This window comes from Helianthus annuus, chromosome 7, assembly GCF_002127325.2.
Source record: "Helianthus annuus cultivar XRQ/B chromosome 7, HanXRQr2.0-SUNRISE, whole genome shotgun sequence".
Taxonomy (NCBI): domain Eukaryota; kingdom Viridiplantae; phylum Streptophyta; class Magnoliopsida; order Asterales; family Asteraceae; genus Helianthus; species Helianthus annuus.
The window spans coordinates 31,933,770-31,960,324 of record NC_035439.2 but is presented as its reverse complement, the minus strand read 5'-3'; the positions used below and the strand labels follow the sequence as shown (position 1 = coordinate 31,960,324).

Here is a 26,555-nt window from a genome sequence, read left to right as displayed (position 1 = left end):
TGCCGATACTAATCATGTTTAAAGTTTTTTGTCATCGTACCATGTTTGGACAGAATTGGCGATTATTATGCCTTTACCATGTACTTATTTATCTATAATTTCTTTATTTCAGTTTATTTTTTATTCGTTTATATTGAAAAGTCCTTTCATTACAAAGTTCATCTCAATGCCAGTAGATATTATATATTTGTGTTAAGCAACTCGCGAAACTCGCGGGTTCTTAAACTAGCTTTCTACGTATTAATAATGTAGAAAGGAAAGGGTTTCATATTTTGAAAACAATATTGTGAGAGAAAGCTGCGTGAGAGGAAAACGAATATTGCATACTTATACCATAAATAACGGTGACGAAGAAACCGTGTCTTTAGCATTTGGTTTTGCCGCTCGAACCAAAAAAGAATGGATGTATAATTGACACGTGGCACTTAAAAGCCTAAAAAGGGACATGTGGCTAAAGTTGGTTTTGATTTATTATAATTTATATAGATAGATTATAGATTCAACAAATACTCAATATAATTTTATTTCTACCCAAATTTGAGTATAGAAGTATACTGTCTTGATGTACAAGTATTCTTAAAAATGCTAAACTATGCCCTTTATAGATTGTAATAAAAACCTAACACAACCATATAAAAGCCCTTTATAAATTGTAATAAAACTAACACAACCATAAATAAAAGTGAACGCTTTTAAGGTCTCAAAGATCAATCGAAAGGTAGGAGATGATGGACCTTGCACGCCTTAGGGTCCTCTCACTAACCTTTGATTTCTCGATCAGAACCTTTTTGATATTCACACATGTTGAAATGACAGTGGCCACCCCGGCTGAACTCACACCGGGGCAGTAGACCATGTGGCAGGACTCGAGTCATTTGCATCTTTTAACAAGATGGGCTAAACCAACGTCTGTTATCTCACGGCAATGTGATAGTACGATATCCTGTAGCAAAGGGCACCCTTCACCTACCTCTGCCAATGCCATATCGCGCAAATTCTGTTGAAAGATAGAAAGATAATCATGATTCTATGATCATACAAAAAAGGAGATGTTACTTAAGTTAAAATCATGAAAGTAGCCATTTGTCTAATGTGTTATACCTCTTTAACAATTTCAAGCATGCAGACATGAGATACATGAATCTTTTGTCATTTAACCACGTTCACTCGCCTATAACCTAAATATTTTCATCCTATAAGCGAATCTATGCATGATATGGTGTCGTGTGTCACATTAGTTTAAGTCGTTAATTCGTTTGTCACACCCCCAAATTCCACCTGCGGAGTAACATCCGCTTGAGGGCGTGACTGACCAGGATCCAGCCACCAATTATACTAAGCATTGGTTAATAGTAAAGTATTTGCTATCCAAAGTAGTTGGCAACGTTTTAGTTTAAGTTTAATAGTAAGTTTAAACAAAACAGCGGAAGCATAAACCAAATAGTTTTAAAAGATAGTTCATGGTTCAAGATAAGCAAAACCCAACACACGGGTTTTGACGAACACTACACATCCCTAAGCAGCAGCTCCTCAGTCACTGGTTACCTGCAAAGCATGCAGTAAGGTGTCAACAATAATGCTGAGTGAGTTCACTAGTTGTCCAGTTTTAATTACCAAAAACTTGTTTCACCAGTTAATTTACTCGTTTATACATGCCAAGGGGAGCTACCCCAAAAGTTAGCGACTAAACTGTTTTTCCAATACCGAACACTAGGTAACCGTTTGCGTTTCCGCAGGATGCCCCGATGTCAATGTTCTATCATCATTGACGGATGCCTGAGTACATTAGTTCACGACCGATCCCAAACCATGGCACGGTGTGAGGTTGGTAAAACCTAAATAGCGCTATCAACTAATAACCCGTTCGCCTGGCCCCGGCGACTAATCGGTATTATGTAGTAGGGACTTGAGTGATAGAGTTTCGTTTAGTGCCGTTAGTTGCAATCCGTATAAACAGTAATTAACCAAAGGTTCCCAATAACAAGGGAAGAAAAGTAAGTTGTATCCCTCATAGGGGGATAGTGTTGTTTGTAGTTCCGTTTCCCAAACCACCGGGAACGCATGCTTTAGGTTGTGAACTCACCTTGGGTTGCTCGGTAGATATTTTACTTGGTCAAACACGTTGGTCACCACGTCCTAGCATGGTTACCAAATATAGGTCAAGTTGGGGTACAAGTAACCACATATAGCAAACACGTATAGACACACTTAGAATGCATACAATCAAACAGTTGGGGTATTGGGCCTAAACAGTAACAGATACACAAGCAGTCCAGTTAGCAGATAATCCAACAAGCTCTTTGGCCCAATAACAGCCCAGTCGAGACAAGGGTTCATGGTTTCGAGTCGCAACTAAGGATTGCGACTCGCAATCTCGGTTTCGGCCCGTCATGCTTTGGTTCCGAGTCGCAACCAGAGATTCCGACTCGCAGCCTTTGTTTCGGTTCATCATGAGCTGCTTGCGAGTCGCAACCGGGAGATCTCGACATTTCACGTTGTGGTCTCGAGTCGCAACCAAGGGTTCCGACTCGCAACCACTGTTACGTGCACCTGAATCCTTCTAGAACCTGTCACATGTACTATCCAATAGAATTCTGTTTTCATGAACTTTTGTACTAACCAATAAGATGCCATAAACATGTTTTCTTGTCCAAATTATCATCAAAACAGATCAAAACAAGTATATTCAAATATTTTCATGACATTCATGTTGTTCTTCATATGTTCATACTACCATTTTGAAACACATAATCTCATGTGAAATACTAGGATAAAAGAACACACATTTATCACCAAACCTCATAACATAATCGGACCTAATCGATGTCATCATTCTCGGTTCCTAAGTCTAACATGTCTCATTAACAACAAAATACCCATAAGATCAAGAAATCATGCATATCATTCGATCAAAACACTATTAATAGCACTCAATCGCATGGTTCGACTTTTACTAGATAAAACATGCTCATCATCATCCCTAATGGCATTTCTAGCTAACACATGGCAAACACTTATCATCAATACTCAAGAATCTTAGTTAAACACTTAAATGCACTAACCGGTTGAAGTTGTGGGTTTGAAGGAGCAAGGATTCAACTTCCGAGTGATGATTCCGAGTCTAAATCCGAGAGCCTTGATGTTATGGTTGGATCCGAGAGGGATGAGAGGGTGAGGAGGTGATCTTGGTTTGCTAGGGTTTTAGGGTTTTAGTGAAGGAGAAAGGGTGAGAGTGAAATGAGGGAGAGTGTAAAGGATAGAGTGTGAGAGTTTGGGGCTATATATAGTCAAGGGTGCATCCTTAAAGGTTTTCCGAAATGGGCTAAGGGGAGGTTGCGGCCCAACCGGCCCAACCGTTCACTCTTCACCCGAGACCCGGTGGTCTCGAGTTGAGTTTCGTGGTCTCGGCTCACATGTAATACTCATACATAAATATATAACATACATACTTAGCACAAAGGTCACATAGCACCATCAAGATAATACGCAACTTTTCATTTAATAACGTATATACACATAAGGCTATTACAAGGTATTTGTTCGGGAAAACCTAGAGTGTCACATTATCCCCAAGTTTTAAGAACTTTCGTCCCGAAAGTTAAGGCAGTCACTGTCAAGCTAGTATAAGTGAGAACGTTTCAACGGGGTGTCACATCATCCCCCCGTTAGTTTGGAATTTCGTCCCGAAATTCGGTTGCAGCTTCAGTGCTGGGGTTTTCGTTTGGAAACAACTGGGGATACTTGTGCTTCATCTGGTCTTCCCGCTCCCAGGTAAACTTTGGGCCACATCGCGAGTTCCAACGGACTCGTACAAGAGGTATCTGGCTACGTTTGAGGATTTTGATCTCTCGATCCGTGATCTCAATCGGTTCCTCAGTAAAGTGTAGCTGTTCATCAATAGTCAGTTCCTTGAAAGGAATTACGAGCGTTTCATCTGATAGACACTTCTTCAGATTAGACACGTGGAAAACGTTGTGTACCGCACTCAGTTCTTTAGGCAGGTTCAATCTATAAGCAACCTTGCCGATTTTCTCGGTAATCTCGAATGGTCCGATATATCGCGGATTAAGCTTGCCCCGTTTACCAAAGCGAACCACACCCTTCCAGGGTGAGACTTTAAGTAGAACCCGGTCACCGACCTGGAATTCCAATGGTTTCCTACGCTTATCAGCGTAACTCTTTTGACGGTCACGAGCTGCCGCCATGCGTTGTCTGATCTGGGCAATCTTTTCCGTTGTATCTACCACCATCTCTGGGCCTGTGATTTGACTATCACCGACTTCCGCCCAGCAAAGAGGTGACCGACATTTACGACCGTACAATGCCTCAAAAGGTGCTGCCTGAATACTAGTGTGGTAGCTGTTGTTGTAGGAGAACTCTACTAGCGGTAGATGCTTCTCCCAATTCTTGCCAAAATCGATCACACACGCTCTAAGCATGTCTTCTAGGGTTTGGATGGTGCGTTCGGACTGTCCATCCGTTTGCGGGTGATAAGCGGTGCTCATGTCCAAACGTGAGCCAAAGGATTTGTGCATAGCTTGCCACAATTCCGAAGTAAAACGAGCGTCTCGGTCGGAAATAATTGAGGTTGGCACCCCGTGCCGCGAAACTACTTCCTTTAGGTAAATCTCCGCCAAGGTAGAAAACTTGTCTGTTTCTTTAATAGCCAGAAAGTGCGCGGACTTGGTCAATCGATCTACTATTACCCAAATGGTGTCATTCCCGCGTTGAGACCTAGGTAGCCCTGTAACAAAATCCATGGAAATTTGCTCCCATTTCCATTTCGGGATTTCTGGTTGTTGGAGTAAGCCTGCTGGCTTCTGGTACTCTGTCTTGACTCTCGCGCAAGTCAAACATTTGCTGACGTATGTTGCTATGTGGGCCTTCATGCCAGGCCACCAATATGTAGTCTTCAAGTCGTGGTACATCTTGTCCGAACCAGGATGTACTGAGTAGCGGGACTTGTGGGCTTCATCCATCACGAGTTCACGTAAATCTCCATGGAGTGGGACCCAAATGCGCCCTGTTACATAGAAAGCGCCATCTTCTTTCTGTTCTAGTCGCTGTCTCGATCCTCGCAGGGACTCAGCCTTGATGTTTTCCGGCTTCAATGCTTCGACTTGAGCATGTCGGATCTGGGTAGGGAGGTTAGACTGGATGGTAAGTTGCAATGCTCGCACGCGCTTTGGTAGAGTGTCCTTTCGGCTGAGGGCGTCTGCCACGACGTTGGCCTTGCCCGGATGGTACTTGATGGCGCATTCGTAGTCATTCAAGAGTTCGACCCAGCGACGCTGTCGCATGTTCAATTCCTTTTGCCTAAAGATATGCTCGAGACTCCTGTGATCGGTGTAAATAGTGCACTTGGTACCGTACAGATAATGTCTCCATATCTTAAGAGCAAAGATCACTGCTCCGAGTTCCAAATCATGCGTAGTGTAGTTTCTTTCATGCGTCTTGAGCTGTCGAGAGGCGTAGGCAATAACTTTCTCGCGTTGCATTAACACACAACCGAGCCCATGGATAGACGCATCGCAATAAACCACAAAGTCGTCAGTGCCTTCGGGCAATGAGAGAATAGGAGCGCTACAGAGGTTATCCTTTACCCTTTGAAAGGCCGACTCCTGAGCTTCATTCCACTTGTAAACAATGCCTTTCTGAGTAAGAGTCGTGAGGGGTTGTGCAATCTTTGAGAATCCCTTGATGAATCTGCGGTAGTATCCTGCCAACCCCAAGAATTGGCGAACTTCGGTTGGGGTCTTGGGCATAGGCCAATTCTTTATCGAGTCGATCTTAGCGGGGTCGACGTGAATTCCGTCCTTATTGACCACATGCCCAAGGAAATGGACCTCTCGAAGCCAGAAGTCACACTTCGAGAATTTGGCATACAATTGTTCCTTGCGTAAGAGTTCGAGGATGAGGCGTAGGTGTCGTTCATGCTCTTCTTGACTTTTCGAGTAGATCAGGATGTCGTCGATAAACACGATTACGAATTTGTCGAGGTAAGGCTTGCACACTCGGTTCATGAGATCCATGAAAACCGCAGGTGCGTTAGTCATTCCAAAAGGCATAACGAGGAACTCGTAATGACCATAACGAGTCCTGAACGCAGTCTTAGAGATGTCTTCATTACGAACTCTCAGCTGATGATAGCCTGATCGTAGGTCAATCTTAGAATAGTAGCTCGATCCTTGCAACTGATCGAATAGGTCGTCGATGCGCGGGAGAGGGTAACGATTCTTGATGGTAACCTTGTTCAACTCACGATAGTCGATGCACATTCGGAATGCGCCATCCTTCTTCTTGACAAAGAGTACTGGTGCTCCCCAGGGTGATGAACTAGGACGGATAAATCCTTTATCCAATAGTTCTTGTAGTTGCGTAGAGAGTTCCTTCAGTTTTGCAGGGGCTAGACGGTAAGGTGCACGAGCTATGGGTGCTGCTCCGGGAGCTAGCTCGATTTGGAATTCGACCTGACGGTGGGGAGGGAGTCCGGGTAGTTCCTCAGGAAATACCTCGGGATAGTCACGTACTACAGGGAAATCTTCAATCCTCTTTTCCTTATCGTGGGTGTCGGTGACGAGTGCTAGGATAGCGGGGTGCCCTTTTTGTAAACACTTCTGGGCTTTTACAAGTGAGATAATGCATGTGACTTCTCCACCTTTGTTGCCTTGAACGATGAGGGGTTGGCCAGAACGGCGAGGAATACGAACCGCTTTCTCTTGACAGAGGATCTCAGCGCGATGTTTGGATAACCAATCCATACCAATGACGACGTCGAAGCTTCCAAGTTTGACGGGGAAAAGATCGATACTAAACGTGTGACCAGACAATTCTAGTGTGCAGTCGTGGATCACGTGCGTGGCCTCGAGGTTCTTACCATTAGCTATCTCGACGATGTGCTTAGAACTTAATAATGCAGGCGGGTGCTTAAGTTTCTTACTAATGCGGAGGGATACATAACTGGCATCGGCACCGGAATCAAATAACACAGAAACATAACGATCATCAAGTAGGAACTTACCCGCCACGACGTTGGGATCGTTCCTTGCTTCTCCAGCTCCAATCACGAAAGCTCTTCCCCTTGCACCATTTCCAACATTGTTGTTTTGCTCATTGTTCCCAGCTCCCTGGTTGTTGTTGCGATTCTGATTCAGCTCAGGGCAATCCTTTCGCATGTGCCCTGTTGCCCCGCATTTAAAACATGCTCGGTTGTTTCCCTGCTACTGTTGCTGTTGAGGTTGTTGCTGATTCTGCCTTGCTGGGAACTGACTTCTACAATCCTTGGCTTCGTGCCCCATCTTGTGGCATCGCTGACACTGACCCTTGTTACATGCCCCATTATGGTGCCTGTTACACTTGTTGCACTTAGGGTAGCTTCCCCGGTAGCCACCCTGTTGCTGAGTGCCTTTGTTGTTGTCAGTTTTCCTTTGCTGAGCTGGGGCCTGAGTAGAGTTAGCATCTTTGCCCTGATTTCCATCCCACTTTCGTTTGCCATCACTGGAAGTTCCTTCCGCAGCACTGATCCTTTTGGGCAACCTGCCCTCTTCCACAGCCTGGTTAGTGAGTTTGTGGGCAAGACGGACCACAGGCTGTATGGTAGTGAGGTTGGCCGAGGTCACATGGCTCCTTATTTCTGGGGCTAAGCCTTTGATGTACAATTCGATCCTTCGGTACATGGGTCGGGACATGTTTGGGCAAAGAGCAGCATAATCGTTGGACAGTTTGGTGTAGGTCTCAATCTCTGACCCAACCATCTTGAGTTCATAGTACTCGTCCTCGAGTTTGTGAATGTCATCCCTGTGACAGTACTCTTCCTTGATCATATCCTTGAAATCTTCCCATGCAGTAGCGTTAGCAGTCTCCAAACCAAGCATTTGAATTTGCGCCTTCCACCACGAAAGTGCGCTTCCCTCAAGGGTTCCAGTAGCAAACTTCACCCAATTAGCAGGGGGACACTCGCAGACAGCAAAAACAGCTTCGACTTTCTCGATCCAGTGAAGAAGACCTATGGCACCCTCAGTGCCACTGAATGGAAGAGGCTTGCAATCCATGAAGGTCTTGAAGGTACAGACACGTGGTTGCACAGGCGCATGCTGACCTGTTATAGGAGCGATACGAATAGGTTTAGAGGTGAAAAGACGATGTGGCGGTAGGATCTAAACATCCTAAAACAACAAGCTTACCTCCCGGGTGAGCTGCGAAAGCTGCAGCCACCGTGTTGATCAGGTTAGTGAACTGAGCCTGAGTCATGTTAACGTTTCCTCGTCCGCGTCCACTCATTGTCTTCATAACCAGAAAACATAGTATGAGTGTGGTGTCGTAACATAGCGAGAATGAGATAGAAGAGAGGTGGCGAATCTATCTAATTAGGCAAACTAGTACGTATAGTAGAGCGGAAAGCATAAGACAAACAAGCAAGTAAATATGGGTCCGAGCTATGAGGTCAGATAAGTCGAGCCTTGCACTTGGAGTGTAGTGTCGTCACGAGTCACGGGTTATAGTCTGGTTTTTCTCAAAAAGATTTTCCCCCTTTTTAAAACCAAGTTCACTATAACCAATGGCTCTGATACCAATCTGTCACACCCCCAAATTCCACCTGCGGAGTAACATCCGCTTGAGGGCGTGACTGACCAGGATCCAGCCACCAATTATACTAAGCATTGGTTAATAGTAAAGTATTTGCTATCCAAAGTAGTTGGCAACGTTTTAGTTTAAGTTTAATAGTAAGTTTAAACAAAACAGCGGAAGCATAAACCAAATAGTTTTAAAAGATAGTTCATGGTTCAAGATAAGCAAAACCCAACACACGGGTTTTGACGAACACTACACATCCCTAAGCAGCAGCTCCTCAGTCACTGGTTACCTGCAAAGCATGCAGTAAGGTGTCAACAATAATGCTGAGTGAGTTCACTAGTTGTCCAGTTTTAATTACCAAAAACTTGTTTCACCAGTTAATTTACTCGTTTATACATGCCAAGGGGAGCTACCCCAAAAGTTAGCGACTAAACTGTTTTTCCAATACCGAACACTAGGTAACCGTTTGCGTTTCCGCAGGATGCCCCGATGTCAATGTTCTATCATCATTGACGGATGCCTGAGTACATTAGTTCACGACCGATCCCAAACCATGGCACGGTGTGAGGTTGGTAAAACCTAAATAGCGCTATCAACTAATAACCCGTTCGCTTGGCCCCGGCGACTAATCGGTATTATGTAGTAGGGACTTGAGTGATAGAGTTTCGTTTAGTGCCGTTAGTTGCAATCCGTATAAACAGTAATTAACCAAAGGTTCCCAATAACAAGGGAAGAAAAGTAAGTTGTATCCCTCATAGGGGGATAGTGTTGTTTGTAGTTTCGTTTCCCAAACCACCGGGAACGCATGCTTTAGGTTGTGAACTCACCTTGGGTTGCTCGGTAGATATTTTACTTGGTCAAACACGTTGGTCACCACGTCCTAGCATGGTTACCAAATATAGGTCAAGTTGGGGTACAAGTAACCACATATAGCAAACACGTATAGACACACTTAGAATGCATACAATCAAACAGTTGGGGTATTGGGCCTAAACAGTAACAGATACACAAGCAGTCCAGTTAGCAGATAATCCAACAAGCTCTTTGGCCCAATAACAGCCCAGTCGAGACAAGGGTTCATGGTTTCGAGTCGCAACTAAGGATTGCGACTCGCAATCTCGGTTTCGGCCCGTCATGCTTTGGTTCCGAGTCGCAACCAGAGATTCCGACTCGCAGCCTTTGTTTCGGTTCATCATGAGCTGCTTGCGAGTCGCAACCGGGAGATCTCGACATTTCACGTTGTGGTCTCGAGTCGCAACCAAGGGTTCCGACTCGCAACCACTGTTACGTGCACCTGAATCCTTCTAGAACCTGTCACATGTACTATCCAATAGAATTCTGTTTTCATGAACTTTTGTACTAACCAATAAGATGCCATAAACATGTTTTCTTGTCCAAATTATCATCAAAACAGATCAAAACAAGTATATTCAAATATTTTCATGACATTCATGTTGTTCTTCATATGTTCATACTACCATTTTGAAACACATAATCTCATGTGAAATACTAGGATAAAAGAACACACATTTATCACCAAACCTCATAACATAATCGGACCTAATCGATGTCATCATTCTCGGTTCCTAAGTCTAACATGTCTCATTAACAACAAAATACCCATAAGATCAAGAAATCATGCATATCATTCGATCAAAACACTATTAATAGCACTCAATCGCATGGTTCGACTTTTACTAGATAAAACATGCTCATCATCATCCCTAATGGCATTTCTAGCTAACACATGGCAAACACTTATCATCAATACTCAAGAATCTTAGTTAAACACTTAAATGCACTAACCGGTTGAAGTTGTGGGTTTGAAGGAGCAAGGATTCAACTTCCGAGTGATGATTCCGAGTCTAAATCCGAGAGCCTTGATGTTATGGTTGGATCCGAGAGGGATGAGAGGGTGAGGAGGTGATCTTGGTTTGCTAGGGTTTTAGGGTTTTAGTGAAGGAGAAAGGGTGAGAGTGAAATGAGGGAGAGTGTAAAGGATAGAGTGTGAGAGTTTGGGGCTATATATAGTCAAGGGTGCATCCTTAAAGGTTTTCCGAAATGGGCTAAGGGGAGGTTGCGGCCCAACCGGCCCAACCGTTCACTCTTCACCCGAGACCCGGTGGTCTCGAGTTGAGTTTCGTGGTCTCGGCTCACATGTAATACTCATACATAAATATATAACATACATACTTAGCACAAAGGTCACATAGCACCATCAAGATAATACGCAACTTTTCATTTAATAACGTATATACACATAAGGCTATTACAAGGTATTTGTTCGGGAAAACCTAGAGTGTCACATCGTTATTGATAGGAAAATGTCTTAATGCGAGCAAAAGTATTTGATATGCGGCAGACCTCATGGCTAAATGACTTTTGTTTCCAACTTGGCTATAGAGGTACAACACACCCAAGAAACTCATTTTTCATGTGAATTCAAATAATAATTATCTAACTCAACAATAAATTAATTGCATTACACAGTCGAACATTCATAAATTATTAAAGTATTAGATAAGAATCATAAGATTACTCAAAATTATGTTTTTAGAATAATAATCTCATTTTTTTATTTTACATAATGGAATGATTTAGAAAGTTGAAGCATTAAAAATAAGAATCGTTTTTTCTTTTTTTAAACATTTGCAACTTTTGTTGTGTTACCTGAAGAACGCTAACATCCAAATATGTTAGTCGATGACAGCCTCTAGCAATAGCGGTTATTCCGGTATCTCCTATATGGTGGCAGCCACTGACATTTAAATGACATAATAAGGGGCAGCCATTACCAATAGCCACCAGAGCTTCATCCCCTACCCTGTCAATATAAACACAATTTTTTCATGATTAAAAGATTACAAGCGGGATTCCCCATTGTGACTTGGCCAGAATTCGGAAGTGTTTCGATTTGTTACGGGTATACCTTCTACGTTATCAAATTTGAATACAACTAAATCGAAGGGAAAAAAAATAATAGAGTTGTATTTATACCAGTATATCAAGAAAAAAAAAGTTAAGCATACATACACTTTCAGTATAAAGCGTATATTATTTCAAGTGTAAGGGGTTAAATTAAAAACGTAAAATATTATTATTTATTAACAAGGTTAACGTTAATATTTCATACTTCAGGCAAATTAAAAAGTATGGTAATTTAACATATGCTAATTGGTCCAGACTCTTGTAAGCTACTCAAAAAAGTTTTGTAAAAGTTCAAGCTGAGTCGAGCATAAACGAGTCAGAGTCTAAAAATAAGCATTGAGCTTGACTTATAATTTATATAAATATAATAGTTTCAATTGAGTTTACTCAATATAAGTTACATAATAAAACTAATTCCAAATATATTTATTATAAAGATGATAAATAATATCTAATAACTGAGTCGGGCTCAAGCTTGAAAAATATCTTACGGGTCATTCTTGAGTTGTGACTATAAAGCTCAAAACATCTTGAGAGCTCGGCTTGTAACTATTGGAAATACAATGAATATACGATATTTTTGTTTACCAACTAATACGTCATGATTATTAATATAATTATAATGTGTCCTCGATCTCTTTGAAGAGAGCTTCGAAACAGATTAATGAGTGTTCAAAGTGGACGCGGCTATAAATAATGACATATGGATTGTAAAAGTGGTGTGCCTATTGAATAGGAATTTGTCCTGCATAAACCTTGAAATAATTTAAACGCAAAAACACAAGATTCTTGACAAATATTATTAGTTCTAAATTCTAATTTACTTTCAACTCCATTGAATTAATTTGGACCCTTCATTAAATAGCCAACATGCAAGAGAAACTGAACATAACATGTTAAAAAAGTGTATATTAAATTTTCTAAATTTTTATAAATAATTCGAGTTTCATGGACCAGAACCCCCCCCCCCCCTTTACAAAAGTGTGTTCGTGTTAAAAATCTAACATGTTGCATATAGTTTCTACAATTTGGATGTGATCTAATAAATTTAAATTTTTTGATAGCTTAGAGGTTCCAAAAAGTAGATAGTGATCAATTATATAATTAATATAGAAAGATATACAACTCATAATATTCTTATACCCATTCGTGTGTTTTCGTTCGCCTTTTTTTCTGGAATTTTCTTAATCAATTAGTTTAATCGTCTATTTTTTGCTAGTCAATATTCAAAATTTATAGCTTCAATTGTTTATGCAGGTATACTTTGGTGTCTAGGTTCAATGCTTTCTACAATTTGTAATTACATATGCAATTCAAGGGTTCATATTCAATCTATAGATTAACTAGTTCTATACCCGTCCGGTGGACGGGTGTTTTAATGTCACAGTGAACTCAGAAACTTATGAGCTAACATGCAGCTGTTCAGTGTTTTCTTTGCCCATTAGACTTGTGTAAGATACAAAACTTATTAGCCAACTATGCTCCTATTTGTACAATTTTCCTTCTAACCAATTAAAAGAGTAAAACCAAAGCACCTGAGCTTCAAGAACATTATTTCGAGATAATGTTTTGGATAAATGTTTGTTAACAGAATGCTCTTTTTCCTCTGCAGCTGCAGCTTTGGCCTCTGCATCCTGCAAATTGAACTATCAGGGAAGTTTATGGATATAAAGATGTTACGCTTGAAATAATACACACACACACGTATATCTATATAAACTATTATGGGACCTGAAGCTGCAGGTTTAGTGATCTCTCCGCTTCATCCCAAGAGTCTGCTTTTCTAGCAATTGCTTCCTATAGATGAAATATCAGTGTACGAACCAAGCTCAACGTATAATGTGTCGAATGAAAAAAAATACCTGCATTGCCTCAATCTGCCTCAAAAGAGGCCTGGTAGATTCGGGAACTTGCATAACCAGTTCTTCACATCTACATTCGCTGGCCTGAAGACAGATGATAATGGTAGTGTATGTTAAAAGTTAAAAGAAATAAACAACTATTCTGTAAAAACAAAACATAAAATTAAAACGTTAATCGCACTTCTTTTCACACTTTGGTAGCTATACCTACACCATTAAATCACCACATATAAAAGCATTAATGTGAGTGTAGCTACCCAACGTAGCTCAGAAGGTTCTGAGTGTAGGATCCCCTGCAGCAACATATGCTACGCCAGTGGACATCAGCTCCTTAGTCCATCTTTCAAGTTTTCAAGTAAAACACTCACTTTGACCCATATAACATCTAAGCCATCTATTTAAACTTCTAACCTGCATTTTCAATCTTTAAGTCAGTTCCATGTGTGGACACTTTATCTCAATAGTCATGTCAGCTCAATAAATGCGAACACATAAATGAGAATTCAATAACCATTTAGCTTAAGCAGTTGAATGTAACTTCAAACTTACATTATCGTATGAGAAATTGCAAAACGAATTACTTTCTAAATAGCTCAGTAGCTCACCGAGATCTCATGAAAAGCAGGCAAGAAATCGACTTGGTGAGTTACAAGTAACACCGTCTTGCTTGACAGTGCTTCCATTACGTATTCCCAAAAATAACATGTTAACGTTTAATATATATTGCAGAAGAAATCAATCGTGCGAATGATGATTATTTTGATAAATACTGGCAGCAGCGCGCTAAACAGATCATAGAAAAAGTATTTATCTGCATCTTGATAGCGTGTGCAAGTTGAACTCTTTGCTTCTGTCCATCACTTAGATTAACACCTCTTTCTCCTATGATTGTTTGATCCCCAAATGGAAACATTTCAATATCCTTCACAAGTGAGCATTTCTTAACTACTTCATCCATTACTGACCTGAACAAAACATTTTCTCGAACAGTTCCAGTCTGAATCCATGCTGTTTGTGAAGCATATGCCACCTTGCCATTAACTTCAATCTGCAAACAAATTAATAAGATTACAATCTGTAACATATTTGTTTTTTATATATAATTTATCTGTAGCAGAGACTTACTCTGCCTTTTATGTTTGGATCCTCTCCTAGAATAGTAGATATCAGTGTCGATTTACCCGACCAAATCTCCCCGCATATAGCCACCTTGTCACCGGTCGAAATATCAAGATTTACACCTTTAAGAGTCAATTCTGAATCATTGTTCCATGAAATTATTTCATATATTGATGCACCAAACACACACCCTTTTAAAAAACATGGGAGATCCCTGATGAAATTGATAAAAATAATAAAATAAATAAGAACTAAACTGACCTGATCAAAGCATTTCCGATTCAAGATTCTTGATATGCGCTTAAGGATCGGTCCAAACAGAAGGAATACCATATTCATTGCCAAGGAGAAAAGCCCTGCTCTTCATCAAAGCATGGAATTAAATACATCTAAAAGCCTAGAACATGATATGAAGAACTGGGCAGAAACTCATGTAATAACATCAGGAAAATGATACAACAATAACTAAATCGACCTGTGGTGAACCAAAGCAACTTGTTGGTGACCAGAATTTACCAGCCGACAACTCCCATGACTTGGAACTCGGAGGTGACGATGGTCGGATGGAGTTGAAGACGATGGCGGTGAAGTGGACGCCAAATAAGAAGAGAGCCGTAGTGATGGTGGGGAGTTTAGGGCATGTTTGGCTAAGCTTTTCAAAACAACTTATTGGCTTATTGACTTATCAAAAAGCCAATAAGTTGTTTTTGTGTTTGGCTAAGCCAAAAGTCCTTTTAGAAATGGCTTTTTGTAAAGAAGAAAAAGTAGGTTTCAAGAAGTCACAATATTGTGACTTTTTGGCCAGCTTTTAACTTTTCAAACTACAAATTACCAATATACCCCTTCTTTACCCTCTTATATCTAAAAGAATGCCCATTTTAGTCATTTTACATCAATAAGCTAATCCAAACACTTTTTTTAAAAACTCCTTTTCAAAAAGTCCTTTTCCCAAAAGTCCTTTTCCAAAAGTCCTTTTTAACTATAATAAGCTTAGCCAAACATGCCCTTATAGCGGGGGCGATGCAGAGGTTCTCAAGATATAAATTTGGGGGAGAGACGTGGGTGGAAGCAGTTGTCTTCTCAAAATTTAGGAAGGCTGGTCAAATATGAAGCTGTAGGTAACTGCTGCTTCTAGAACATTTTTCCTATTTTAAATGGTCGAGATTTCATCTCAGATTAATCTAATGGTAGAGATTAAATATAGGAACCCTTTGACTTTAAGGGTGACATAAGAATATATAATTCCCTTGCTCCCGACCTATGAGTTACAGATAAATTAGTTATAAAAACTGAGAAAATGTGAAGCATATAAAAATACTTAAAAGAAGAATAATGCCTCGTAACATCTGCGAATATGAAGCTTTTTTAAATTCTTGCAGCCAATAGCAATGCTGCGGATGGCATCATCCCCAATGATAGAGCAATCCACTAAATGAAGAGCTTGCAACCTTTGCCAACTTCAGATAGGGCTTCATCACCTATTTTTTGACAGTATAGTAAAGCTAACTCCTTAAGACGCCTGTAAATTTACCTCAGTACACAATGCGCAACTGAATGATATGATTAAGAAAGAAAAACCTAAAGTGCTGCAAGTTTATTCTAGAAGGGCCGAAGGGGTGGCTAAAAGTTGTTAGAAAAACCTAAAGTGCAACTTCAGATCGGGTTACTGTTTAGTACAAAACTACAAACAATACTTCTTTTTTACTTTCCCGACTGCATTAGTATGTAGTAAAGGACAGGTGGGTTGATGGGTCAAAAATGTTCGGAGTAAAAAAGTGTTACATTTTAGCACGAATCAAAACGATCCAGGCTAGGTCAGGTGAAGTGACTAGCAAACACTATTTTTAAATTATTTAATGTAAAATTACAAGTACAAAAGCAATATAATAGAATAGTAATCTATATATCCAATAAAAAGATTTAAGTAAGTAGTATGCATTAGAATTTAGAACAATACTTTAGGCGACTTTCAACATATTCAATTTTAATATGTTCCCCTCCAACTATTTTTTTTTTTATTTATTTTACCTGTTTGAGATAAAAGACAACCCAGATTGTCACTTCCAATCTCTATAAAGGTAAACACCCTTCATGCTCGCCTATTAGAAAATGAGAATATAATATATTGGTAAAACCAAACTAGTGTTGGATAAAATGTTCGGTCTTGTAAATTCTAACAACTCGAATACACTGAAAAATAAAGAAATTAAACTGCTTACTTCTTAAGGCAAATTTACTAGTTATTTTATGGGCAAATATCATAAAAAACCAACATACTTTTTTATATTTCTCACAAAAGTCCCTTAACCCAACTTTAACACGTAAAATTCCCTCAACTAGTTACTTTTTTGAGGGAGTTAAATAAGAAAGTATACTGGTTTTTTATGATATTTGCCCTTACTTTATTAGATAATATAACATTCATAAAAAGGACTTTGATCGTAACTCACATGCAAGCCCTTCCGATGCTTTCTAGCCCATATGTGGTAATATTGTGGCAACCCCAGACGTGTAAGTTCAGAGCAACCAGCTGCAACAGCCTCTAATCCCTTATCACTCAAGAAATAGCAATCACTCAGCAACAACAGACTCTTCAAATTTTTACATCCCTTCCCAATGGCACAAAGGCTCCTGGATATGTCAATGAACATACATATAATCATAAATCCCAAAATTTGGGTATCTTACGTCCTTTTAGGGGATACGGAGTGGGAGCGGCAAAGCATCGGCAATTGAGTTTGCCGCGCGGCAAACACCGCCGCCGACCAACATAGGTCGCGGCAAAACTTGAAATGCGGTGACCATTTGCCGACTCGAGAAAATGAAAAGGAAAAAGGGGGGGGGGGGGCACTCCAACGGTAATATTACCGTTTAAAAAAAAATAATTTTTTTTTTTAAAATTAAACTATATATATAACAAAAACCATGTAACCATATACTTTCCAATTGAGCTATACTCATACAAACCAATTCCTTCTAAAAGTTTACCATACAAAATGGCGGATGAACTCCCGTTATGGTTCCCACCCATGAGTAGCGACGATTCATCCGATAGTAGCATTCTTTTTTTTCAAAATCTCATCGAAGAAGCCGAACTTCAAGATACCGGCACATCTAACCGAAGGAGATATATTGAACGTCAACGTGAGGAGGGGCATGAGACACTCATGGCGGATTATTTTGTCGAAGACCCGAAGTACAACGAAGATATCTTTCGGCATAGGTTCCGTATGTCGAAACGTTTGTTTCTAAAAATTGTGTCCGATGTGGAAGAGAACGACCCGTGGTTTGTAGAGGCCCCCGATGCGCGAGGTAGGAAGGGCTTTACGCCCTTGCAAAAGGTGACATCGGCTATTAAACAGCTCGCAACTGGAAACACTCCAGACGAGAACGACGAGTACTTGCATATGGCCGAAAGAACTTCCCGCGAGTGCCTAGAATATTTTTGTGACACGGTTTGCAAAATATATGGTCCAGAGTTCTCACGTAGACCGACAAGCCACGACATGGCACTTTTATACCAAGCTCATGAGGAAAAACATCACCTTCCAGGTATGTTCGGTAGCCTTGATTGCACCCATTTCGTTTGGCGTTTTTGTCCGACAGAGTATCGAGGCCAATATATGCGAGGAGATCATAGATACCCGACTATTATGCTCGAAGCGGTTGCTTCTCAAGACTTATGGTTTTGGCATGCTTTTGCCAGTCCACCGGGTTCTCAAAACGATATCAATGTTCTACAACAATCTCCGTTATTTTTAACGGAACGAAATGGAACCGCGCCAAAATGTCCATTTTACGTTAACAACCATTTATACAAACGTGGTTATTTGCTCGTGGATGGAATCTACCCTTCGTGGTCCGTGTTTGTGAAGTCGATCCCTTACCCTCACGAAGTAAACGAAAAGAAATTCAAGAGGCAACATGAGGCGGCAAGAAAAGACGTCGAACGGGCTTTTGGTGTTTTGAAGGGGAAATGGGGTGTATTGAGTCGACCGATGCGAGCAAGATCGGTTAAAAAAATTAGGAATGTCGTGTACACGTGTATTATTTTACACAACATGATTTTGAAAGACGATGGAAAGGCGATAGCACCGGTGCACATTCGGGATCCTCCGGTCGAGCCGGCTCTAGACGATACGGTGTTGGGCGAGTTGTTGAATGAAGACACCCATTGGAGACTCAAACACGATCTCATAGATCATCTCGCAAGTCAAGATTTACCCCATCTTTTGGCCGATTCCGACGAAGACTAGTTTAAATTGTTTCATGCTAATGTAATTTTATTGTTTTTTAATTTAGTGTAACTTTGATGTTTTTAATTTAATTTATGAAACTTTATTGTTTTTAATTTATTTATATTAAATTAATTATTGCAAAAAAAAAATAATAATAAAAGTTTACCACTTCAGCAAGTGTTTAAACCATTGCCAACACTTTTCAGCAAAGTTTAAACACTTTTGCCTAATTGACATGGCGCGCTCTGATTGGTCGGTTTTTTGTTTTGCCACTTTAAAGTGTTTAACCACTCCTTATACCCTTAGATCAAATTAGTACATAGGGAGAGGATCATGAGAAAACTACATATAAATGAGAAAACTAAAAAAAAGCCTAAAAACATGGCAATTTTTTATATAATTTTTTTTATAAAAATTTGCTACTTTTTATGTATAAAAAAACTTTTTTTCAAAAAAATAAAAATAAAAACTTGTACCGCACATGTGCATTATATGTGTGTTGCACATGTATATTATATATATATATATGCTGCACATGTGCATTCTATGCTTAAAATTAGCTTTTGAATTTAGTTTAGCTTTTAGGGTTAGGGGGTGGGGGGGTTTAGGTTTTTGGGGGGTGGGTTAGGTGGTTTAGGGTTTTTCGTATTATTGCACATGTTCAGTACAACTTTTTTTTTTTTGAGAAAAAGTTTTTTTTTTATATATTAAATATAGCGAATTTTAATAAAAAAATTTCAAAAAAAAATTGGTATGCTTTTTAGGCTTTTTTAGTTAGTTTTTTGGTTTTCTCATTTAAACTAGTTTTTTCATGATCCATCCCCGTAGAACATAAATCTTCTACTTGTGGCAATCACATGTAAATGTGAAAAGCAATACGTAAAAACTAATTCCTAAAACGATTGTTTTGTTGGTTCATTCATAATAGTTACATTGCATTGCACAACACTCTGGTTCAAACCCCGAATAGTGTTGCTTGACAGTCGTTAAGACTCATGTGCATAGCACATGTTGGCTAGAAACATTATTGTCAGCTTACTAACTTCATCTTCAACCTAATGTCTATATTCATCCATCTATTTATAAAAAAAAAAAAAAAAAAAACCAATACAAAAAGAGGAAACAAGGAAAGAAAAACTAACTTATCTGAAAATCTCTGGAAACTATAAAGCGACAAAGACTCCAACAACACACAAAGGGTTCCAACAGCAGTCAAAGCCTCATCCGTTACCATAATGCATTGCAGATTCAGGTTTTTTAAAAGAGGGCATCCTTTTGCAACAGCAATTAAGCCTTTATTGTTTATAAACTCTGAGTCCAATGACAAAGTTTCAAGAATTCTGCAATGAGACCCCACAGCTTCGAGCGACACATCACTTATTTTAGCACATGCTGCCACACCCAATGATTTCAAGGTCTTCCCACAGCCAATGGCTAAGTCAACTAAACCAGTGTCGGTCAAACCTTCACAAAATCGCAAATTAAGCGCTTCAAGTTGTTTGCAAGACTCGCCAATAGCACCTAGACCTTGATCTCCAACATAGCAACCCTTTTAAAAGAAGTAGAATATTAGATTTTGATATTCAATTAACATATGTGAAACAAAATATTTACCTGCAAATCCACGGATTTCAAAAACCGACATTTTTGGGCTACAAACGTAAGGCCAGCACTTGTTGCATTAGAGCACCATATGAGAGTCAATTTCTCAAGTTTGGTAAATCCATCAGCAACGGCAGCCAAACCGGCATCCGATAAAGAACATGACTCAAATTCCTCAGCCACAAAGTTAAGCCTGAGCCATGTAGATTGCCTAACACTGTGCCGCCTTCCCTGCGTTTTGCAATAATAAGAATAATCAAGATATAATTTTTAACCTTAACTTCAACATGCGTTTCAATATGATGTAACATTATTACCAGACAGCAATAAAACAAACCAAAATACTAGTACTTTTTATGTCATTAACGAACTTTGGATGAAAACCAATTTATGTCTATACAACAAAAGGTTCTTACTCGTATTCAACAAGATCTGGTAAGAACTAAGGCATTTAAATTAACTTTTATAAAGTCTTAAAGAGTTAAAGATACTGATACGTTCCCTAAATACGTACATCATAACTAATTATCATCATCATCATACTCAGTAAATCCCACCAATAGCAAAGCTAATGTAGGGTTTGAGGAGGGTAAGATGTAGACAGCCTTACAACTACACGGTAGGAATAGAGAGGCTGCTTCCAGTGAGACCCCCGGCTCAATAGAAGTTTTGCGTCAAGCCTTGGACATAGGCACATAACACTCAGCAATTGGGACAAAAGCCGATTAGCGCATGTACCCCCTTGTCTTTCGGCTATCAACGCCACCACATGATGCATGATTAACCGTCCCTCGCTTTTTAATGTTATTTTCACGAAATTAGTAATATAACGTTAAAATTAGTGCACTTACACTTTTGTCCCCCGAGGGCCCACACATATATACATTATATGCGCATACCGCAAGCGGGGCGTCACGTACATCATAACTAAGAATATCATTAACTTCAAGGAAATGAAACCTAAAGCCAACCCATATCACAGCTGCATTACCTACAACTAATTAGCAAACGGTCGTATTTCCATAATCAAAAAAAAAAATTGAATTTATTCCCAGACAATCTTGATGAATGAATAGTCTCGAGAATATTAGTAAGTGGTCACACCAACGCAACTGGAAGGATATATTCAACTCAAGATTCAAGAATGTCCAATTGTCCATAACAAAAAAAAAATTAAAAAAAAATTAAAAAAAAAAAAACATGTACCATAAAACCAAGGCCAAATGTTTTATCAATCTTATGCAAATGTAAACGCCTACTCATGCTAGAAAACGTAATTTACATAACACGTTAATTATGCACCAATTATTTGATTCTATGTATTTTCCAACCTGAGTACATCCAAAGTTCCAAACAACACAGTTTTGTGGGTTCTAGCTTAAATAACAAAATGGCAATTAAAACATATTAAAACTTTTAACTCATTCCTATCCATTCTTCATGTGCACAACTGCACACAGACAGTTCATAAGAGATGAGGTCTACTTGATGAATGTTTATTGCACTCCCTCCATCTCGAAAATGGAAATCTCAATAGCATTGGTACAACAGACGTTATTCCTCTTTAGGTGCATAATATGGTGAACAGATGTTATGTGGTTTAAATTTACACCATTTCTAACAATGTAAGCCTCATAATCCATGGTGAGAAAATGTGAAAACCAATTAGGACTTAGAAATACAGAAAACCGTCATTTAAAATCAGAACAATGATGTAATCCCGCACAAACTGGTGATCTATTTGCGAACCTGAATGTATCAAAACTGTCCAGGGTATGAAATGGCATTCTACAATTACGGAGAGGGTGGTATGATGTCCATGCTACAGCTTATTCAATCTTAGACCCATGTTGATGATTCTAGAATATGCGTCGATCCTCTTAACCGTTATACACCCGCAATTGATACTTACCTCAAATGATGACAGATCCTCTATCTAATACTTTAGTATCTATTTTCAAGTTTCAACAATTTTTCTCCCTAAAATTGATAATAGTCTTGACTAGCTCCTTACTACAAAAAGTTTATCAACATCCTACTAACTTTTGCAAAAATTAGCCATATCGTGTGTGTTTTAAACCCTTAAACAAAGGTCTTGAGCTTATAAACACCTAAATGCAAAATATTGGCTGTTTGGCAACATCTGAATTGTTAGGTGCTGAACCAGTAAGTAAGAGGTCTGAACCAGTAAGAGGTCTGAACCATTAAGAGCCTGTATAATGCTTAACCATTCAGAGGCAAATGTCTGAACCATTCAGACATCTGCTCGTGAAACAAACAGTCTCTGAACCATTAAGTGTAGGTCTGAACCATTAAGTGCTGAGCCTCATTAAGAGGTAAACAAACAGCCTTAATTTCGGAAATTACTAATAATTCACATGTTATGACACTGAAAGCCACAGAGACAATAACCTATGTACTCAATTCTTCATAACAGATACTCAATTGCCAACAATATTGCATAATCAGACTACATATGTCCAAAAACAAACCATTAACCGTAAATATACAAAATTTAGGACAAAACCAGGGCACAAGGGAGCTTACGACACCGAACGGGTGAGCACCAGAGATGTGTTCATCGACGTAGAGGTTAGTAACATTAACGAACCGAGTAGAGATGAGGTTAACGAGTGAATCAGGGCTAGCGGAGGCACCAATTCGAATGGTATCACGGCTGAGGCGTTCGAGAGTTAACCAACGACGGCATACGAGAGAGCATGCGTCGCGGGTGGATTTGGAGTACAGATTGCGGAAGATCTCGAGCATCAGTTCGTCTGGTAGCATTGAATTGATCCAATCATGGCCTTTCATTGAGGTGAAGAAATGAAGAATGAAGAAGATCACTCGGTGGTCTGATTTGAGAGTTTCAGGGTGGTCAATGTGACGAGCCGAGATTGTCACCGGGCAGCCTTTGTATTTCTATTGGCCGTGGTGGTCGATGGAAGATATACAATTTTAAGGGTTGTTTATAAACATAATAAAGTAATCTTTTAATTGTTTTTTTAAGGTGTGAATTATCGGGAGATCAAGCATACGTTGTCTTAACCGAATCTGTGCTAGAGAGCCCCATCGCATAATAGATGCCCAATTTAGACCCCTCAATGAGAAACTGTAGGTCCCTAACACGTAGATCGTAACGAGATTGACAATCGATCAAGGGTGCGGAATCCCCTTGATGGATCAAACAAAACACAGAAACAAGAAAGAAGAACACAATGCAGAATACTTTCAATCCGGTCTTCTATTGATTATCCTACACAAAGTTTACAATCAATTCAAAACCCACAAGAGATCTCTCAGCCACTCTCTGTAGATCTCTCATTCAGTCTCACAGCGACTCTCCGTGTCACTGAAACTCTCTGACCATCATCTATAATACCCTAATGCACAAATGTTTACATACTCATGTTTGCATACTGGGCTTTGGACTAGGCTTGGCTATTCTCCAAGCCCATTACAATAATAAACTCCCTAACCAATAATGCTAAGCTCAATATAAAATATCCAAAGACTAAATAATTTAACTATTAAGTTGTTGTCACAGAATATGCATCAATAGACTCCCTCTTGACAATAGCTTCATAGTGTAACTTTGTCTTCAAACATCTTGCAATCTTTTGGTCTTTGAATAGCTTCAGCTACACTCAGTTTCTGACATCAACAGACTCCCCCTTAGCTGATGCTTCCAATCTCCAAAACTTTCATTCGTTGTAGATCAGTGAATTAGTAATCTGTGGTTAAGCAAGCAAGCTCCAATTCTTCCATATCTCTCTCTGCAATGAAGTAAAAGGGTCCTACCATGCATCTTCACGCATCTTCACTTCATTCTCAATCTGCACTTTACTTGTATTCTGCACTTCATTTTGATAACTGCATCAATCTATTTAGAAATACAAGCAAGTATCTCGAAAAACCATTAGTCTTTTTCACATTCAAGATAAACCAATATTTTATCTTATCATGCAAAAACAACCTGTCAGTTTAAAATGGAAGTCTTTTAGAAAGAGCATCCTTTTGGTATTTTTGATATTTTTCAAAACAAACTAAACAAACTGAAAAATATATATACAATACATCTTTTTGTGAGAATCATATGCAATAAGATCATATCAGCAAAATCAAATTGTTTTCACACTAGTTGATAATTCTTTATAAAATTTTCATGAAAAGCAGTCCAAGACGATTACTAGTATTTTGAGTAAAATGCACGGATAGTCCCTGTGGTTTGGTGAAATTTCACCTTTAGTCTCCAACTTTTCAAAATTACACTCTTAGTCCCTGTGGTTTGACAAGTTGTTACTCGGATAGTCCCCAAAGCGGATGGAGGTTAGTTTTTTTGGTTAAGTGGGTGTGAAATGACAAGGACTATCCGAGTAACAACTTGTCAAACCACAGGGACTATCCGGGTAACCTTCATCCACTTTGGGGACTATCCGAGTAACAACTTGTCAAACCACAAGGACCAAGAGTGTAATTTTGAAAAGTTGGGGACTAAAGGTGAAATTTCACCAAACCACAAGGACTATCCGTGCATTTTACTCCTAGTATTTTTTATCCACTTAAACAAAATGCATGAGCATTTCAAGTTCCATTACTGTGTGATAGGTTAAGGTAATATTATACTGATATACTAGCGTGTCCCACTTCAAGACATACCCCCGCGATCAAGGTATGCACAAAGGTTCCTCGTAGTAGGTGAGTATACCAATCTCATCCATTATTGGTGTTCAAGTCAGTACTTCCATATAGCAAAGAGACCATTATCTAACGAGTGCTAAGACAAATGCCAAATACGGTACAATTTATGCATTTTTGCGCATTTGAATGACTCTCTAGGAGAGCTTCTTCAAGTCTGGGTTTTTGGCATGTTTAGCTCTTTTAAGATATCAAGGTTGTGCCTAGGTCAACATATTTCTGGATGCAGCAGAAGGACAACCCTGATACCCCCGGGCAAAATAACAGTATAAAAACCCCAAAACTTCAGATTTTGGCAATCTCTCAACGCAAGAATTAAGCTCATTAAACCGTACGCCACTGATGTGTTCCCCACTCATACTCAGTTCGTTAGGTTTATATCATGTTGATAAGTTGATTATTTCATGCTTTTTGCCTACTGGTACATCATATGATGAAGCTGCTATCACACTTAAGCAATTTTAATTCAATTTCAGTGTGACAGTCTAAGACTCTAACTTGCTGATGTACTATCATTTCTTCTTATTCACACAGTGAAATCTCTTTTTTCAATTTTTCATTTTTTTTATGTTTTTCATTTTTTAATGTTTTTGGATTTTTAAGAATTTTAACTTACTAACTTACTCCCCCTAAACTCACGCATTAACTATACTCTTTTTGGCTTAGAGGAATTTCTCCCCCTAATTTTTTTGTTTTTATGGAGCAAGTTTTAAAAAAAACACAAATTTATAAAAATAAACAGACTCCCACTTTAAATCTGACAAAACGTTTTCCAATTTTAAAGTTTAGAATAATCATAACAGTCACAGAAGTAAATAGTCCGTTACCAATGTTAACCTACTATTCACCTCAGATGCTTTACAAGAATAACCACTGTTGAACACATCAAACAGTCCATCTTGGTCATCCTGCACATTCTCAACAACGCAGTTAGACTTGAAAACCCAAACCTTACCGGTTTTGGGTTGACCATAAACATCCATATAAGATGCTTCTAACCAATATCCATCACACCCTACTGGTGTCTTGGATATCTTCCTCGTTATTGAACGAGATTTATAATTTCTACTAGGTCTTTGATTCGCGAGAGTTCCAACAAACTCTCGGATTTTCTGACCTTTTAAAATCATTATCTCGAAACCTTCTTCGCCCATTCTCATAACTTGAACTTTGGAAAAATTTTGGATTTTGTCGAATATTTGAGTTACCAAAACTCCTACATCCATTTCTTTGTTGAAAATTCTGATTCCCAGAAGTTTGGTATCGGTTTTGATATCCTAAATTTTTTACTTTGAGATCGATTTGATTTACCATTAAAATGACTAAATTGTGGAGTAATACTTCTTGGTCTATCAATCTTCTCGATGTTGAAGGTTTAGATTGAAATCCTGGTTGATTTGTCTGACTACTTGGTTTTACATTACTGTTTGAACCAACCTGATTCCCATCCTGAACCTCATCAACTTTTTGCTTACTTTTCTTCAAAGGACAACAACTCGCCACATGTCCTTTGTTGTGACATTTAAAATAGGAT

General features: G+C 39.2%; 1 protein-coding gene and 1 pseudogene across 1 annotated transcript; one reads left to right on the top strand and one right to left on the bottom strand.

The window, feature by feature from the left end:
* Positions 1-536: 536 nt before the first annotated feature.
* Positions 537-26,247, bottom strand: LOC110887719 (annotated as a pseudogene).
* LOC118480524 lies at positions 17,974-18,789 on the top strand. Its single transcript, XM_035975480.1, has 2 exons — positions 17,974-18,090; positions 18,391-18,789. The coding sequence occupies exons 1-2, from the start codon at positions 17,990-17,992 to the stop codon at positions 18,737-18,739; spliced, it is 450 nt and encodes a 149-aa protein (XP_035831373.1). The 5' UTR covers positions 17,974-17,989; the 3' UTR covers positions 18,740-18,789.
* Positions 26,248-26,555: the final 308 nt, after the last annotated feature.

Excerpts from the sequence above, each read along its gene's own strand:
- LOC118480524 (XM_035975480.1), top strand. The coding sequence starts at position 17,990 with ATGGCACTTTTATACCAAGCTCATGAGGAAAAACATCACCTTCCAGGT. Across the intron at positions 18,091-18,390 it reads TGGCGTTTTTGTCCGACAGA|GAAATTCAAGAGGCAACATG; the intron begins GTATCGAGGCCA and ends AGTAAACGAAAA.